Here is a 17,443-nt window from a genome sequence, read left to right as displayed (position 1 = left end):
AGACCGATCTCCAGTGGTCACCTTTGCATTCAGGGCATAGCCCAGGGGGCTTCTTAGGGCAGTTGCTCTTGAGGTGGCCTGGCTTTTAACAGTGGTAGCAGATGAATGCAGTTGTTGACTTCTTCTTGGGGCCTTGAGAATCAGACTTAAGGTCTGTTTCTCTTAGTGCTGCAGTAAAAGCAGCTGCTTTTTCTCGGTCTCTTTGTTTTCTCTCCTTGGCCTCCTCCTCATCACAGCTATAGAATACTGAGGAGGCAATTCTTACTAACATCTCAAGTGAGCCATCTGGGGTGAAAGCCATTTTTTGTACTTTTTCTCTCCAGCCTCCCAGCACATTGGGACCCCACAACCACTTAGTGTCCTCTCCCCAACCATCAGCACAGGCAGCAGGAATCTCAGTGCAGACCTCTCCAGAGTTCCACACCCTCCTCCACCGCAACCTGTACTGTCAGGGGAAGAATGGCTTCCAGAGGGTCTCCTCAGGTATTGCGCAAGGTCCTCCTGGTTTCCAGCTTCTAAACGGCTCTCCTGACCCCAGTCAACTAGACTTCTGAGTCTTCGGGCATAGCCTATATTCCTCTGAGTCCTTTCACAGCAGTTGCTCCTCTGCTGACTCTGGACCTTTCTGGTTCTCAACGGCTGGGGCAAGAGTGACCCGTTGAGTGGCACGTATTCCCAGGGGTTTCTCCATGTCGGGATGATTCACGCACGTCCCCAGGTGGGCCTTGGCAACCGGCGTATGGCGGGCCAATTGTGTCATTGCTTCTCTGTGCCATGATAGTTCTTGACTGCGCGGCAGCAGCTGGCCTGAGGGCTAGGGTGCACCAGCGCATGCCGCCATGGTGCTTCCCGGGCGCTGACTGCCCGCCTCCGGGGTGCCTGCGCGGCTTGGGTCCGAGCCAAAGGCCGGCGCTCCCCGCCTTATGGCTTCCCAGGTGCAGGCGGCCTGTCTCACGGGAGCCTGCACAGCTAGGGTCTGGCCCAAAGGCAGGCGCTCCGCACCGCGCAGCTTCCCGGGCGCAGGCCAATAATTCGGTGTTTAAACATGTGTGTCCAATTTATTTCACTTAAGAGTATGGTCTCAAGGTGCATCCACTTAGTTATTAATGTCTCAAGTTTTTCATTTTTTGTGGCGGGGTCATACTTTATTGTATAAAAAAAAGTCTTTACCCATTCACCAGTTGATGGGCATTTGGGCTATTTCAAAGATACACATGGGTATACATATATTGCTGTGGTATGATGCTTTTAATTTTTTGGGAAACATAGGAAGAAAGGGAATATCGGGGTCAAATGGAACTTCTAGTTTTTTCAGGAATCTCCACACTGATTTCCATAGTGGTTGCACTAGTCTACACTCCCACCCATAGTAGAGAAGGGTTCCTTTTCCCCCACAGCCCCTCCAGAATGTGTTATTGGTTGATTTCTTGATAATAGCCATTCTTTCTGGGGTGAGATAGAATCTCAGTGTTGTTTTAATTTGCATCTCTTGAACGACCAGTGATGTTTTTTCATATATTTATTTGCTGTTTGTATTTCTTCATCTGAGAAGCATGTATTCATCACAGATGCTCATTTTTGGATTGGGTCTTTGAATTTGGGAAGTCGGATTTCTTTAAAATTTTTATATGTTCTAGATAGTAGTCCTTTGAAAGACAAGTATTTCTAAGGAAACAGATTAACATAGACTTATTCATTATCATCCCCATAATGGGCCTTATTACACCTTCTTTCAAACTGCTCTTCCCATTACACATTAATATTAAAAGTGTCCTGCATATCTACTTATGTATATATATGTGTGTGTGTGTATATACACATGTATGTGTATATGTATATACACATGTGCATATACATGTATATACATGTGTATGCATGTACATATGTATGTGTGTGCATATATGTACATACATGTATATGTGTGTGCATGTGTGTATATACATGTCTATATATGTATATACACATGTGTATATACATTTATATTTATATAAATATAGTTATATTTATATAACTATATATATATATACACACACACACACACACACCTGTGCTTTGTGAATGAAAAATAAAAGGTTTCCTTTGGTGTTGGTCTCTTTGGTTTCTCCTTTGACTATGATACTGCCCCATAAGAATGCAAGCTTTTAGTGTGCAGTTAGTGTCAGACAGTACCAATGTCAGACCACAGCTCTCCTTCCTTCCTTGTGCCTTTGAGTTAAGTACTTCCATCCTCAATTTCCTCATCAGTAAAATGAAGATGAAAACAATATTCACCTCATTAGGTTGTTGCAGAGACTAAGTATGTTAATGTGGCTAAAATGAAATGGAACTCAGATCCAACCTCAATCCCACTGAAAAGATTTTGGACACAAAGCCTTACTTAAATGCTCCACAGCCTTCACTTTTGGGCTATTAGGCTGAGAGGAATTTTTGTTGACGTACACTCCACCCATACAGTGTTAATGCTTCATAACAGAATAATCTATGCAGAGTTTCAATCCAAATGGTGTCATCTTCTCTTTACATCTTTGCTTCAAATGTTTGTTTTGTTGTTGCTGTGAACACTGTACTGAATTACCAAGAAGGGAATCCATTCCCTCACTCTTGTATCGTCTAGGGAATGCTGAGTAACATATTTTCAAATATTCATTCTTGGTACACAAGATAAATGTTTGCCACTGACAGTCTCTCTGGAGTTCTAATCCCTGCAGGATTTGAGCAAGGGTATTGATTTGCAAAACCCACTGTGGGTTTTGGTAGTGGACGGGAGGCAACTGCATCAACAATCAAAAGCCAACCTGGTCTCTCCTCCTCAGAACAGTGTGAGGAGAACTGAGATCAGGGCACTGTAGAGACCCTTGTTATACTGTCAATTGGCTCAAGCTTTACCCTGTTGGACGGAGAAACTCTTGTAGCCTTGGCTAATGCAAACTTGTTTTTCTTTTCTATTCCAACCTTTAAAAAAAAAAACAACACTTGCAGTCTGAAGCAAGAGCAATTAGTGTATGTGAAATTAAACAAACAACTAAAAGGCTATATACAAAGCACTGCTCTTCAAATGCTTGTTGCCCTTGGCCACAGTGACGTCTAGCACTTCCTTCTGTGCTTGTCCTATAGGTGGCTGCTTTGTTGCTTCACTTTCTTATGTACCCCAACCTCCAGTCAGGGAACTCCAGGTGCAGAATTAGTGCTTTCTTCCCAAATGTCGCTCGTCACACATCCCATTTCCTCAGCTTCAAACTTTGAACCCAAATGCTGGCCATAGCATTACCAAGTTTCCTTTTTAGGAAATACCCTCACTGAGCCATACCCATGGTCAAAATGAAATTTTCAAAATGATACAATGTGGTTTCTCCTTTGATTTATTCAAATGTCACCACCCTCTCTCCACCCTTGCACAACCTCAAGAAGGTAGAAAAGCTACTCACCAAACAGTTGGATTGGTGTAAATGGTATGGTCTGAGAAAGCCTCATTAAATTATTCCTTTCAATGGCTGCAAACAAAAACAGATTTATTATTTTAAGTCCGCATCACTGGGTTAAATCTACAGAAGCGCCTCACCTCAATATATTTATATAATACCAAAATATTCTATTTCAAACACTTTTTTATTTTTGTCATTACCAAAAACATTATCTGTAATACAGTTTTAAATATAAACTGAGCCTTAAAGCAGGATATCCCAATGTTAGGAATATTTTGTAGGAGACTAAGGACTGTCTACTAACTCGAATGTGTGTGGAAGTTTCTTCTAAACGGCATTTTAACCCATGGTCTTCATCCTTTGTTTTTCTTTTTCCAAAGCACCATGGACTGTTGGGGACACCTACTGTTCATCTCACACAGTTCACTTTCTTTTCTCCCAGAGAGCACTGAAGACTAATTTTAATTAGGAGCAAGTGATCTGCATTGTCCTGCTGAGGGCCATATCCTAACAGATCAGTCAATATGACTTACAGAAGTCCTCACCAGAATCTTTCTTAAGTTGACAGCTAACATCAAAATAATAGATTACTTCTAAACTAAAAGACCCAGTAATAAGAACCTGGAGTGAGGAACCTGGAATCCACTGAAACATCATTCACTCCAGGGAAGAATTCAGGATAAAGTCGCCTATTACTGGACCCTAAACAAAAGACCCTGATATGGTGAGAACAGTACTTACAATACCAATGAGGTCCTACTTATGTCCCAAGCTTTAGACTGTTACAAAGTCCTGGCCATGTATTATCTCACCCCATGCTGAGAGCAACAACCCCCAAGAAGCCCCCGAATGGCACAAGTACAATTGGTTGTTATATCGCTTTGCACTTCGAAGTGTTTTTCTCTTAATTCTCAACTAGTCCTTTGGCAGACAGTTCCTCAGGAAGGGCAAGTATAATTATTCCCATTCTGAAGGAAAGACAACTGAAGCACTGTGAAGTGATGTTGCTTAAGAGAGTAAAAACCCTTGACATCTCTGTTTAATACCATCTTTTTGAACTTTTTCTGTGGGGCTGGCATCTAATCAGTGTTACGTTCAGTGAGGACGCAGGGAGGATACAGAACCCTCCCTTAAAGAACTACTTTTGGGTCTGTCTTTTCCTCAGTTTAAACACTAAGATCTCTAGCTTTGGGCTGGCTTAGAACACGCGAGGACTTTTTCAGGACTCAAGGTTATCCTTCTTTACCACTCAGAACTTGTCAATACACTTTTCTGCTTAAATCCAAACATTCAGAAATCCTGACAACTGGCTTGCTTAGGTCAGTGTCAAGATGAGAGATCTGAATGTTCTTCACACAAGGGTGAAGAATTTTCCAAGTTGGGAGCCATATAAAAAATAGGGACTTCACCCATGTTCCTGTTGATAAATGCAGACTTGCAGACATTTAGCTCGGTGGGCCTGTCTGTGCGCACATGCTTCCTACCTGAATAATGGTGGTGCGGCTCTGGAGGGCTTTTTAAGGATGCTGAGATCTCTGAAATTATAGAGAAGATTGACATTTTAATTACTTGGCTGGAGATAAATACATGCACCTGAATATATTGCCTTCAAAGTTATTATTGAACAGGTTAGTCAGAATGGCTCCTCAGTATTTGAAAAAGCTTGCCTAATATCCTTTAACCATATTATTGCGCATGGTATTCTGACAGCTTCCAATCATCAATGCAATATCTCCAAAAGTATTTATACAGGGAATTGGAGAAAGACAGGTAATATTAGCCTCTAAGATGTATTTCCTCTGAACCAATTACACCTCAGGGTTGCAGGAGGCACTGGGCTGCCCATCACACTTCATGACATTCCCAAAGCACGATCCTCCGAGCTCCCACCAAGACGCAGTACCCATAGAAAGGCATTATTAATGCCAAGTTATCAGCAGACTACTTCGCTGACCTGAAAAAACAGCAAAATGACGAACATGCATGAAGAGGTGCATAAAGGAACACAGGAGGGGATGGATAATGTGGTACCAAGGGATCTGCTTGGCTGCACAAGGACTGTGTGATGGGAACATCTCCCTCCAAGTTTAACGCATTCTCTTCTATCTGCTCTAGTGCTAAATTACAAGGCTCCAGAGAAATCCTTTGCAATAGTTTTGCCATTTCATAAAATCAAAATTAAAGTGGAGAAACTTTAGTCTCCTGATGGCAACTGCTTTTACCTAGTACAGTAAGCAGCATAATGAGCCTAATTTCAGAGATCACTCTGGCTTCTTGATGCTAGACAGAGGAAAGATCAAATATCACTTCCTTCAGGGTACATGGCAAAAAGTATGATCAGCAGAAAAGACACTTCCTTTCTGAATTCATTCAATAATCATTCAAATATATACACAGTTCACACTTTTTTTATCTCCCACTCTGGGTCATGCTACGAATGAGAAATGTCAATAATACAAATACTTAAATATTTTTTAAAAATTTTAAAAAAGAGAAATGCCACTAAGATAAGGTTTCCACCCCAAAGAAAAGCAAATGCAGCCATACATGGTGGCACAATAATCCCAGCACCAGGAAGGCTGAGGCAGGAGGATCTCTGTAAGTTTGAGACCAGCCTGTGCTACAAAGTGAGTTCAAGGCCAGCCTGAACTGCATAGCGATACCCTGTCTCAAAAAGACAAAAAAAGAAAGAAAAGCAAATGAAACATACTACAGAAAAAGACATGTACCTATAATAATGCAGTTTGCTAAGTAATATACTAGAGGTGCACGTGGAGGTTTATGGGACACACTAACTCCACCTAGAACATAGGACATTTATAGACAAACACTATGAAATATTTAAAGGATATGAGCATCTCGGTGTGATAAAGCTGACTTTCAATCCTGGTTTTGCTAATTACGGAGCTGCATTCTATGCACCCCACCCCACCCCCGTATTTATTAAGCATCTGCCACACGCCAGGAATTGGGCTGTGCCCTCCTAGTCATTTCTGGCACAAAGTCCTATTGAAACCACACAGGACAAGGCATCCAGGTGATGTAATTTTGTGAATGTCTCTGAGTGAGCAACATGTAAAAAGTGACAGTAAGAACTGCCAGGTCTGAAATGAGCTCAGAGGTTATACCATCATTCAGAGAGAAAATGGGAAGCACAGTGAAAAATGGGTAATTCAAAAAACTTTAAACCACAAGTCAGTACTGATTTATCTGGAGAAAGATATTCAACATTCTACTTTTTTTTACTGAATTTTCTACTTGGTATAGCAGACAAGAATCAGAAATACAAATTCAAGAACTTTGAAGGCCTTAGTATGCCAGTGAACATTATCATTAATAAAATGAAAAATAAAATGTTGAAATCTCAAAACTTACTGTCAGCTCCATTTGAACTTTTCAACCTGTATAGGAAAAATATAATTAGATAATTCTGGTTTAAATCTTTCAATGATCAAAGAAAAGAAATCCTATTGAAACAACCTAAAATCACGTACATGTATAAAACACCAGACACATCTTATCCTTACTTTTATCAACCTACAATTATTTTTACAGAGAAACGAACACCAGATACGCGTGTAAGTCACTTACTGTATACGCCCTAAGCTAACTGAAAAGTACTTGTGTTTTTTAATTAGTTATGTGATCACACAACATATATAAGATTTAACTGTGTTTGTGCTGTTCTGGATCAATTAAAGTAAAGGCTTCCTGAACTATGCAAAGTCGATGCCTACAAATGAGTCTCTCCACGTCTTCGGACAAGCCTACAAATCAGTTTCATTAGGCCACGTGGCCCTTAAATGTGCGCAGGCTGAAATTAGCTCCCTTTAAATTGTCACTTGCCCTGCTCAAGTGCACAAAGTGGCCACAGGCAAGTCTGAATAAATGCATTCAAAGAATATCTCCAGTATTTAAGGTCCTTAGGGAAGAAAGTACAATTACAATTATTGTTTAATTTCATGCTGCAATAACCCACTACTCTGCATGAGCACAAACTACTGAACCTTTGGGAGAGGAAAGTCATGTGTCCTTTAAATCTGGAAGCAGGCTCCCGAGGAGGCCGCGATGACAGCTTTGAGAAAGGCCACCTCGAACAGAGCTGCCTGCAACTGAAGGTCGCCTTCCACCTGCCCATACCAACGGGCCCTCGTGCCTGGTAGATGGTTTCGAGTGCTGCCCCTATGGCTGTATGGATATTAATTTGATGATGTAACTAAGGAAGTACAGAAAGTAGTACGAACGAAATGAAATCATCAGCCAGGTAGGCTGGCACATGCCTGATGTCAGCTACTCGAGAGATTGAAGCAGAAGGATCACATGAGCCCAAGAGTTCAAGGGGAGCCTGTGTTTCTTAAAGGGAATAAAAATAAAGCAGAATCACCTTTGCTTAGTTGGTTTTCAAATTTTCTTTCTCTCAGGAAAAAGAAATTCTATTCTACAGGTGAGTTCTCTACTCTCACCCCACCCAATCTTCCTCCCACTCCCTCTCAGTCTTTCTCAGAGCTACTGCTATGACAGTTAGGATGTTACTGAAAACCCAAAGCCGAAAAACAGCCAGTTCATACACTCAAAGGAAGAAATGTGGAAGAAAGAATTACTTTCAAATCTGAAGAATATAATCAAGTCTTAAACCCTTTTGTTTAGGCAAGATAGATTTCTTTTCTACTTCTTAAAGCAAATTCGATCTTACTTATCTGAAAAGATATGATCATCACTATTCCAATGTGTGTTCTTTCACACTAAAAAAGACAAATGCTCAATTTGCCGTAAAAGTATGTTTCACTACACTATTCTTAAAAAGCACTTGGGTGAGATCTTGTTCCCAGAAACTGGAAAAATTGGAGAATAATTTTTTTTCATGTTTGCTAATAAAAGAATATCTTCACTTGATACACAGTTTTTCCTTCCTTTTCTGATCAAGTTAACCCTGTCCTGCCCATCAGGTTGTAAAATAGAAACCAGAGACTCTTGTCAAGAGACTTTTAGAAATACTCACGGCGAGTTCCGAGCAACACTGGTGCTCCTGGACTTCCACAGGGTACTTTTCCTCAGATCCTAGGCAGAAAGAAGGGAAAGGTCATCGCTCAGGCCCCCAGCCTATCCCCACCTGAGCTTTCAGTAACGCGTCCGCAAAGTTCCCTCTTCAGAGGGCAGTGCTTCTCTTCCTCTAGCTCAGTATTTCCCTTTTAAAACACAAACCAAACCCAAGCTGGAAAGACACACGCAGTGTTAGCACAGTATCAGATTAGTTCAATGGGTTGATGGATTTTAACAGAATGCAATTACTTGTATGGGAACACTGAACAGAAAATGTAATATATGAAAGTTGCTACAGAGAGAAGACTAAACATACAAAAAGAGTTAATGACATAAAGAAAAGAAAGAACGGCCACGTTGACCAGCAACACCAATTATCACAACACTGTGTCCTATCACCAGATTATGGTTCCAGGCAACCATAATCTAAAGTAATATTACTTGGTATTTACCCCATTATCTTTCCTATTTATTCAGTGACACTTTGTGAGACCTAGTACACTCCAGGCAGTACCGTAGGTACTTCCGTAGGGACTCTTTGTTGACCACTATTGATACTCTTGTGGATAACATTAGCCCCATTAGAGAGATGCAGTTATAGAGACATAGCCCCATTATAGAGATTGGTTAACCTGAGAACTAATGAAGTACTCAGGTTAGCTGATGTTCATAGTTCTGAAACATAGCAAGTGGTAAAGTCTCTGCTCCAACAGCCTTCAAGGAGTTTTACATTTTACTGTTTTTGGTGGGGGAAAGATATACTGGAGATTAAACTTAGGAATTTCACACTGAGCTGCATCTGTGGAGAAGTAACTTCTCCACACTGATTCCAGATCTACCTCTTAAAAGCATGTGGACAATATCCTATTTTCCTGCCACACAACAGCTTTCATATATCTGAAAGCAGTTTCAAAAATTCCCAAATTCTTTCTCTCTCATGCTGGATGTCCCCAGAATGCTGGGTAGATAAGCAAGGTGCACAAAGAATGAAATAATGGGGAAAGCTTGAAAGAGATCAAGCAGGGATTCATCTGAGCAAAGTTTCAAACAAAGATTTAAATTTAATGCCAGGAAAAAGCAGAAGTCAACTAAGGGGCAAAAAGGTAAAATGAATAGTCAATGACTTGTTATGTTGATAAATGTTTTTTATGAAAATGATCCAAATATTTTTACCTCTTGAGACCACGTTAGGTAATCACTGATTTGTACAGCATGCTGCTCAATGTCCTTGGTTTTCATCTTCTGATATATATAAGGTTCTAGGTCTTGTTTAGCAGAGGAAAAAGGAGGAGGAGGAGGAGGAGAAGAAGAAAAAGAAGAAGGAAAAGAAGTAGAAAATACGTGAAAATCTGTTACATTCAAATCACAGTTCCCAAATAGAAAAATCTGAACATGCTACATTCATTTAAACTTAAGATAGTTTTGTCTTTCTGTTTTTAGCAAGTTTTACCAAGTTTGCCCTATTTTTCTCAAATGATTGCAAGCTATATATTCTATCCCTATTCTTCTATAGTTACTTTTATATTTATAACAAGTTATATTTCTCTACCATGTCAAGAATTAAATGATTCATAATCTGTGCTTCTATCAAACAATAACTTTAGTAATGTTCTTACACTTACCCTCTCCTGTACTCTACAGCCCATATTTTATTTAAAATATATGAAACTGTACTAACAAATGGCTAGGAATCTTTCCTTAATAACTGCATCAAGCATCATGAGCTAAACAACAACAAAACAAAGCTAGAAAATAATGTTATTATATAGGCTTAATTTTTAGTCTTTTATTTAAAAAGATGAGTAGTATCATGGTCATTTTTTTATAGCTTTTACCTACAGTTATTGCATACACTAGATACATAATAATGATGTAATAAATACTTTGTGGAATTATTCTGAATTAGTACATATCAAGAGTCCTAACTTGGGGCTGGGGATTTGGCTTAGTGGCAAAGTGCCTGCCTGGCAAGCACAAGGTCATGAGTTCAATTCCTGGTACCGGAAGAAAAACAAAACAAAACAAAGCAAAAGAGTCCTAACTAAGTGTAAGAGACAATACTTATGTGTTCTCCCCCTAGTGATTTTGTTCTAGAGAAAAAAGTATACAAGAAAGGTTAAAAAAAACTATTGTAATATAACAAAATTATGATCCAAACGATTTTCATAACAGCACAGCACTATAATTAAAATAAAATACCTACCAAAAACTAAATACATATTTTTCCTTTTTCACAATTAATTTCCTCAGAACTACTTTTCATGTTTAAAAGAGCTACCTGACACGGAATCTCCCAAGCCCCAAAATTCTTATTGTGTTCATTCTTAATTCAGTCATATTTCCAAAAAACAAACAAAAGAAAAAAAAACAAAACATGCTTGCTTCTCAACTCAAAAGATGGGTCAAGGAAGACTCTGGTTCTCACATCCACTCACATAAGCTGGGGACTCAGGATCAGCCTATTTCCCTTTCCCGCTGGCTATATGAGTGTAGGAGATTCTTTCCCAGAACGCTTCTGACTCCTGGACATTTTTCTGTTTTAAATTCAATGGAAAAAGCTTAAATGATTTAAGTAAAAATGACATATAATAACCCAAACATGGGTCTTACTGCTTATAAAAAACAATACATGAGAAAAATGTATGACATTGAAAAATAAAATGGATATACTTATAACTTCCCTAGAATCTTGTTTTCAGACATGAGATTGGTTTATGGAAATGTGAGCTAAATGTGAGGTAAACTGTGTGATTTAAGGCAAGATGATCAAACGCTTGAGCCATGGCTACAATTTGAGGGGGTTGAGACTAATTTAACTTCTAACATCACTTTCTACTTGAACTTGACTTGATTCTCAGTAGTTTAACAGAAAATTGAGCATATTCTAAGTGTAAATCAGAGTTTCTCTACCTCAGTACTGACGTTTTGCGCTTGAACATGCCTTGTCGTGGAGGGCTATCCCACACACGGTAGGACGTTTGCTATATCCCTGGTCTCCACCTACTGGATGCCAAGAGCACCCTGCTTTAATTGTGCTAAGTAAATACCTACAGATCTTGACAAATGTCCCCTCCAGAAAGCAAGAATGGCATGTGCAAAATCATCCTTTGGACCACTGACCATGAGGGCAAAGAGGGTCTGTAAAGAAGTACTAAGGCATAAACTTTAATACAATGTCTCTTTAGTATTAAATTATTTTAAATCTTTATGATTCCATGATCATTCCTTGATTTTTCTGTTTTAAAAATGGTAAAGAAGTTCCAAGTTCTGATTATTGTGCCCATTTCTGTTCACAGTCTGTCTTTACCTTACCTATCTAGGCTTATTTCACATTCCATGACTAGCTTACAGTTTTCAAGCCAAAGTGTCTGACCTGACCTCTCCCAAATGTCAAGCCTAAGAATACTTGTCTGTGGAACAAACACTTCATGAGTACCTATTGTATGTGGGCTTCACAAAAAGCCAATCTTAACTCAAGCTCGGAATTCTGAATAGGGATCCATATCAGGGTTACAGAAATGAAATCCCACCTTATAAACCATGAAATGAGTTCCCTAACACTCTTTAAAAAATGAGAGACTACTTAAACCTTAATATTTCTTTTCTGTATTCTGATAACTATTCCCTTAAACAAATGAAGCTTTGTTCCCTTCATAAAAATTAAAAACAGCAAAAGGCTATTTTTCTAGAGGACTTTTGCCACCTTTTCTTTCTCTCATCTCCAGTTGAAAGAACAGAAATCACAAAGGCTCCATGGACTATACCCCAAGAAAACTCTGCCTGGGATTTTAGAACCCAAGGTTGTGTCCTGGTACATACTTATCTGCCTGAACTTGGACACCGTGAGCCAATTCCTGATGCATTCGTCTTCTGAGGTGTTACTTTCTCCTGGTTGCGAATGCAGTTGGCCATTTTGACAGCAGGTGTTGACGGTTATGACCTGGAGAGAAAGCCACTTGTTGAAACATATTGACATTAATCTGAAAGCACTTTGAGTCACATGAATAGAGGTACCACGGTAAAGAGCAGTGGTTAACACTAGCTTCAGGTGAGAGTCACCTAGGACTCTGATGAATCCCCTCACTCAGGTTGGCAGGACACAGAATCTGTGTGATTTCTCCTTGTGGTCACGATTAAGAATCAAGGTGAGGGGCAGAAGTCCTTAGACTTGAACATGTATTAAAACTGTCCAGCACAGCCAGGCATAGTGGCACACACCTGTAATCCCAGCACTCAGGAGGCTGAGGCAGGAGGATCATTGCAAGTTCAAAACCAGCCTAGGCTACAAAGTGAGCTCAAGCCCAGCCTGAACTGCATAGTGAGACCCTGTCTCAAAAAGACAAAAAATTTTAAAAAAATAAAATTTCCCAGCACTTGTGAAAACCTCAAACCACTGGACCCACCTTCACATCTCTACTTAGTAGGTTGGGAAGAGGAAGAATTTGAATTGTTAATAAAGTTCCCAGAAGAAGCTTATGCTGCTGGTAGGACACCATATTTTGAGAATCACTGATACAGAGAAAGGAGAAAAGTGTTTAGATGCAAAGAACTTGTACTAGAATCCTATCTCCTGTTTATTAGAAGCTATGTGAACTTGGGTAAATTATTTAATGGCTCCATACCTAATAATATGACTGTCTTACATACTTCCCATGGAGAGAAAACAAATGAGGTAAGTTGGTAAACTACAAAGCAATAAACAAATACAAGCTTGAGTACTTGAACTCAGTGCAATTCCTACTTGAACTCTGGCCATTTGAAGTACTCCAAAAATAAATCCACTTACATGCACATTTCTCAGGGTTTCACAACTCATAATATTCACCCTGAAAAAATATCTTCCCCCATCAAGCTAAATCTGTTCCAAAGAGGTAATTTTACATAATTGTTTCGATACTTATCTCTTTCCCTGTACTTATTCTACAATGAGGGCAGTGGTATTTTTTAAAAATACATCCTGATGATTTATTTGAAAAAATAAAGGTAAAAAAACAAAAAACAAAAAAAGCGAAGCATTATGACCAGGAGAAGCAAATTCTTGCAGAACTGCTAATTCAGATCTAAGACTTTCTAACAATATAGAAAACGATTCACTGAATGAAATTGAAAACAGTATTTCAGAAGTTGTAGGACAGAGCTAAAACTGCTTATCTTATAGTACTAAATGCCCATCTTAGAAAAAATAAAATCTCAGATCAATGACCAAAGTTGCTATCTTAAAAGACTAGAAAGAGAAGGGCAAGTTAAACCCAAAATAAGCAGAACAAAGGAAATATTAAAGAGCAGAAATCAGTGGACAAGAAATCTGGAAAAAAAATAAATGAAAGTAAGAGGTGATCTTCTCAAGGAGAAGGGGGATAAAAGAGATAAACTGGTAGCCAAACTAATCATGAAATAGGAAAAAAATGAATTTAAAATTTTAAGAATGAAACAAGAGCCAGTGGTAAATGCCTGTAATCTTAGCACTTAGGAGACTGAGGCAGGAGGATCACCACAGTAGGTTCAAGCCCAGTCTGAACTGCACAGTGAGACCCTGTCTCAAAAAACCAGAATGAAACAAGTGAAGACTCCCAAGAAGATGGTGGAGTAGTGAACAGTATAGAAAAAAACTTTCTGAGATATAGTGTCCAGATACTGGAATATACCAATGTGAGGAAGAAGAAGGGAAGTGGGTCCTCAGGACCCATCAAGGAATTTAATCAAGAACTGAAGCCCACAAGAAGATTGAAGAGAGGGATCTCAACACAGAAGTAAGAAGTAACAATCAGTGCTTCTTCTCTAAGCCCTGATTCACTGTGTGAGGGGGAAGGGCTCAAACCTGACATGTAATGAATACTGGAGACCCAAGAGGCTTCCACAGAGAAATACATCAGTGGAATGGAGCAGTGGATACAGCAGATTGCAGTGGCTGGTGAGTTATTTGGGTTCAGACACCCATCCTCAGGAGAAAGTAACTGGCAGATCACCATTTTGGAGAGGGGCCAACTGAGCTTGGGACTCAGAGCAGGTACAGGTTGGCTCCATTTAGCAGCTCTCATGATGTGGCAGAGTGAGGTTCAAATCAGCAGGAGGTGAAGGAGCCAAGTTCAAGCTGGCAGGAGGCACATGGAGTGTTGCAGGCTGAACACTCAGGTTCTAGCTACACAGGCAGAAACCAGCCTGAACCTCAGTGGAACTAAAGGTGCAGACTTACTAAGAAGTAGTCATTTCCTAAGGTTTTTGAATACTAGCAATAAACCTACTTGCCATAAGCAATTTACAACCATCAACCCAAGAATTAAACTGGAAAAAGAAAATGAGAAGACAAAGAAGTAAGATGTGGGGCTGGGGGTTTAGCTCAGTGGCACAGTGCCTGCTTGGCAAGTGCAAGGTTGTGAGTTTGATTCCTTGGCAAGTGCAAGGTCATGAGTTTTCCGAAAGAAAAACAAAACAACAACAACAAAAAAGAAGTAAGATGCAACCCCAGAATTCCATTTCACCAAAGTCAAACCCAGGGAGCAATGAGGTGGAACAATTCAAAAGCCACTTCTAAAGTGGTAACAGAAGTAACCAAGCAGATGAATGAGACTCTAGAAAAAATCAAATCAGCAATAATTTCTCAGATAACTACAGAGATGGTGGCTATAATGAAAGACATGGTTAGTGAATCTAGAGCAGATACAGATAAAAAAATTAGAGGCACTTAGGAAAATGATGGAAACCATGAACACCCAACATAGGAAAGAAATGGAATTCATGAAACAGATTTAGATATCCAGGAGGTTAAAAATTCCATTGACAGTATATACAGCAGAATGAGCCAATGTAAAGACAGAACATCAGATATAGAAGATAGGATTGAAGTTAGCAACCATGAAAAGACAAATTTCTTTAAAAAAGAGACTCCAAAAATCAATCCAATAGCTGATAAATGATGCAAAAAAGAATAACATATGATTAATTGCAGTCAATGAAAAAGTAGGAGGTAGCACAAATGACAGAAAAAAAACTTATTCACCGAATTAATGGAAGAAAACTTCCCAAGCTTGGAAAAAAAATTTGACACAGATAAGTGAGGCATATACAACTCCAATTAGCTATGATAAAAAAATCTACCCCAAGTCATATAGTAGTCAAGATTCCAGAAATTCAACACAAGGAAAGGATAGTCAAAGCTGTGAAGAGAAAAGAAACAAATCTCCTATAAAGGAAAACCCATCAGAAGAATCACAACAGACTTCTCAACACAAACCCTCAAGTCAAAGACAGCTTTGAGTGAAGTATTTCAAGCCCTACAAGAAGACAACTTCCAGCCCAGACTGATGTACTCTGCAAAACTACCTTTCAAAACTGATGAAGAAATAAGAAACTTTCATGATACAGAAAACCTGAAGAAATTCATGAACACCAAACCAACCCTCCAAAATGTTCTGAAAGACATTCTAGAAAGAGATAACAAGGATTACAACTCCATAAAACCCAACAGAATGAATCCACCAGGCAAGGCAAACAAATAGAGGGGAAAAGAAGGGTAACCAACAACAGGAAAACAACCTGACAAGGACAACTCAATACATACCAGTTACAACCATTAACATTTATGTTCTCAATTCACCAATCAGAAGAAACAGACAGGCAAAATGGATCAAGAAGCAAGATCCAATAATATGTTACATACAAGAAACACATTTCATTCAACAAGAAATTCACAGACTGAAAGTCAAAGGATGGAAAACAACACTCCATGTGACAGGAACCTTTAAAAAAGCAGCATAGCTATTCTACTTGAAGACAAAGTGGGTTTCAACCCAAGACTGATTAAAAGAGACAAGAATGTCACTATATCCTCATAAAGGGAATAATTCAAGTAGAAGCAATAACAATCATAAGTATATATGCACCAAATACCAGTAGGCCCAACTATATAAAACAAATATTAATTGACATGAAAAATCAAATAAGCACTAATACAATTATAATGGGGGACTTCAATACCCCCACTGTCACAAATAGATCAACTAGACAAAATATCAACAAAGAAATATCAGAACTGAACCAAACTTTTGAACAAATGGACTTAGTAGCTCTCTACACAGACTTCCATGCCACAACATCAGAATATACATTCTTCACAGCTGTACAAGGGACATTATCTAAAATAAACCACATACTAGCTCATAGAACATGCTTAAGTTAATGCAAAGGAACTGAAATTATCCCATGCACATTATCAGACCACAGTGCAATGAAACTGAAAAATCAATGGCAAAAGAAAACACAAGAATATATAATATATAATGATAACAATAATATATAATGATAACAATATGCAATATAATAACCTTATAACTGTTAATTTATCATTTTGTTTTGAAATTCTGTATCATTTTATTGGGGTTTTTTTCTCTTTAAAATAAAAAAAAATTATAGTACTCTGAAAAAGGAAATCAAAGAGGATATCAGAAAATGGAAAGATATCCCTCGTTCTTGGGTAGGAAGAACCTAGAAGATTTAGTGTTTCTTTTTAGTATTTAGATCTTTGATCATTTTTTATTTTACTTTAGTGCATGGTGATATACATGGGTCTAGTTTTAGTTTTCAGCATGTGGCAAACGAGTTTTTCCAGCATCATTTATTAAAGAGGCTATCTTTCTTCCAGTGAAAGTATTTGTCTCTTTGTCAAAGGTAAGAAGGCTGAGTGTGCTTGAAGTTGTTTCTGCCACTCCTACTCTGTTCCATTAATCCTCAGGTCTGTTTAGTTGCCAGTACCATGCTGTTTTTATTACAGTAGCTCTGTGGTATAACTTCAAGTCAGGGATCGTGATGCCACCTGATGTGCCTAATATCTAGAACATACAAAGAACTGAAAAAAACTAGAACCCCCCCCAAATTTAAAGATGCAATCCAAAAATAGGTATTGGAAATGAACAGACATTTCTTAGATGAAAAAGTAGAAATGACAAATAAATATATGAAAAAATGTTCAGTATCACTGGTCATTC

General features: G+C 38.8%; 1 protein-coding gene across 2 annotated transcripts in view; it reads right to left on the bottom strand.

Annotated features, from left to right (window-relative positions):
* The window catches only part of Trpm6 (transient receptor potential cation channel, subfamily M, member 6), a 144,330-nt gene that overhangs the window by 18,525 nt on the left and 108,362 nt on the right, over window positions 1-17,443 (bottom strand). For both annotated transcript variants that reach the window (XM_005408321.2, XM_013506547.1), the window contains exons 28-33: window positions 12,282-12,402; window positions 9,636-9,727; window positions 8,422-8,480; window positions 6,798-6,823; window positions 4,907-4,957; window positions 3,426-3,491 (exon numbers count right to left, since the gene is read on the bottom strand). In XM_005408321.2, the coding sequence (XP_005408378.1) occupies window positions 3,426-3,491; window positions 4,907-4,957; window positions 6,798-6,823; window positions 8,422-8,480; window positions 9,636-9,727; window positions 12,282-12,402 (415 nt within the window). The remainder of the gene's footprint in view (window positions 1-3,425; window positions 3,492-4,906; window positions 4,958-6,797; window positions 6,824-8,421; window positions 8,481-9,635; window positions 9,728-12,281; window positions 12,403-17,443) is intronic.

This window comes from Chinchilla lanigera, unplaced genomic scaffold (assembly GCF_000276665.1).
Source record: "Chinchilla lanigera isolate Chin_1 unplaced genomic scaffold, ChiLan1.0 scaffold00111, whole genome shotgun sequence".
In the NCBI taxonomy this organism is placed as follows: domain Eukaryota; kingdom Metazoa; phylum Chordata; class Mammalia; order Rodentia; family Chinchillidae; genus Chinchilla; species Chinchilla lanigera.
The sequence above is the reverse complement of the archived record's forward strand: the minus strand, read 5'-3'. Positions and strand labels throughout refer to the sequence as shown.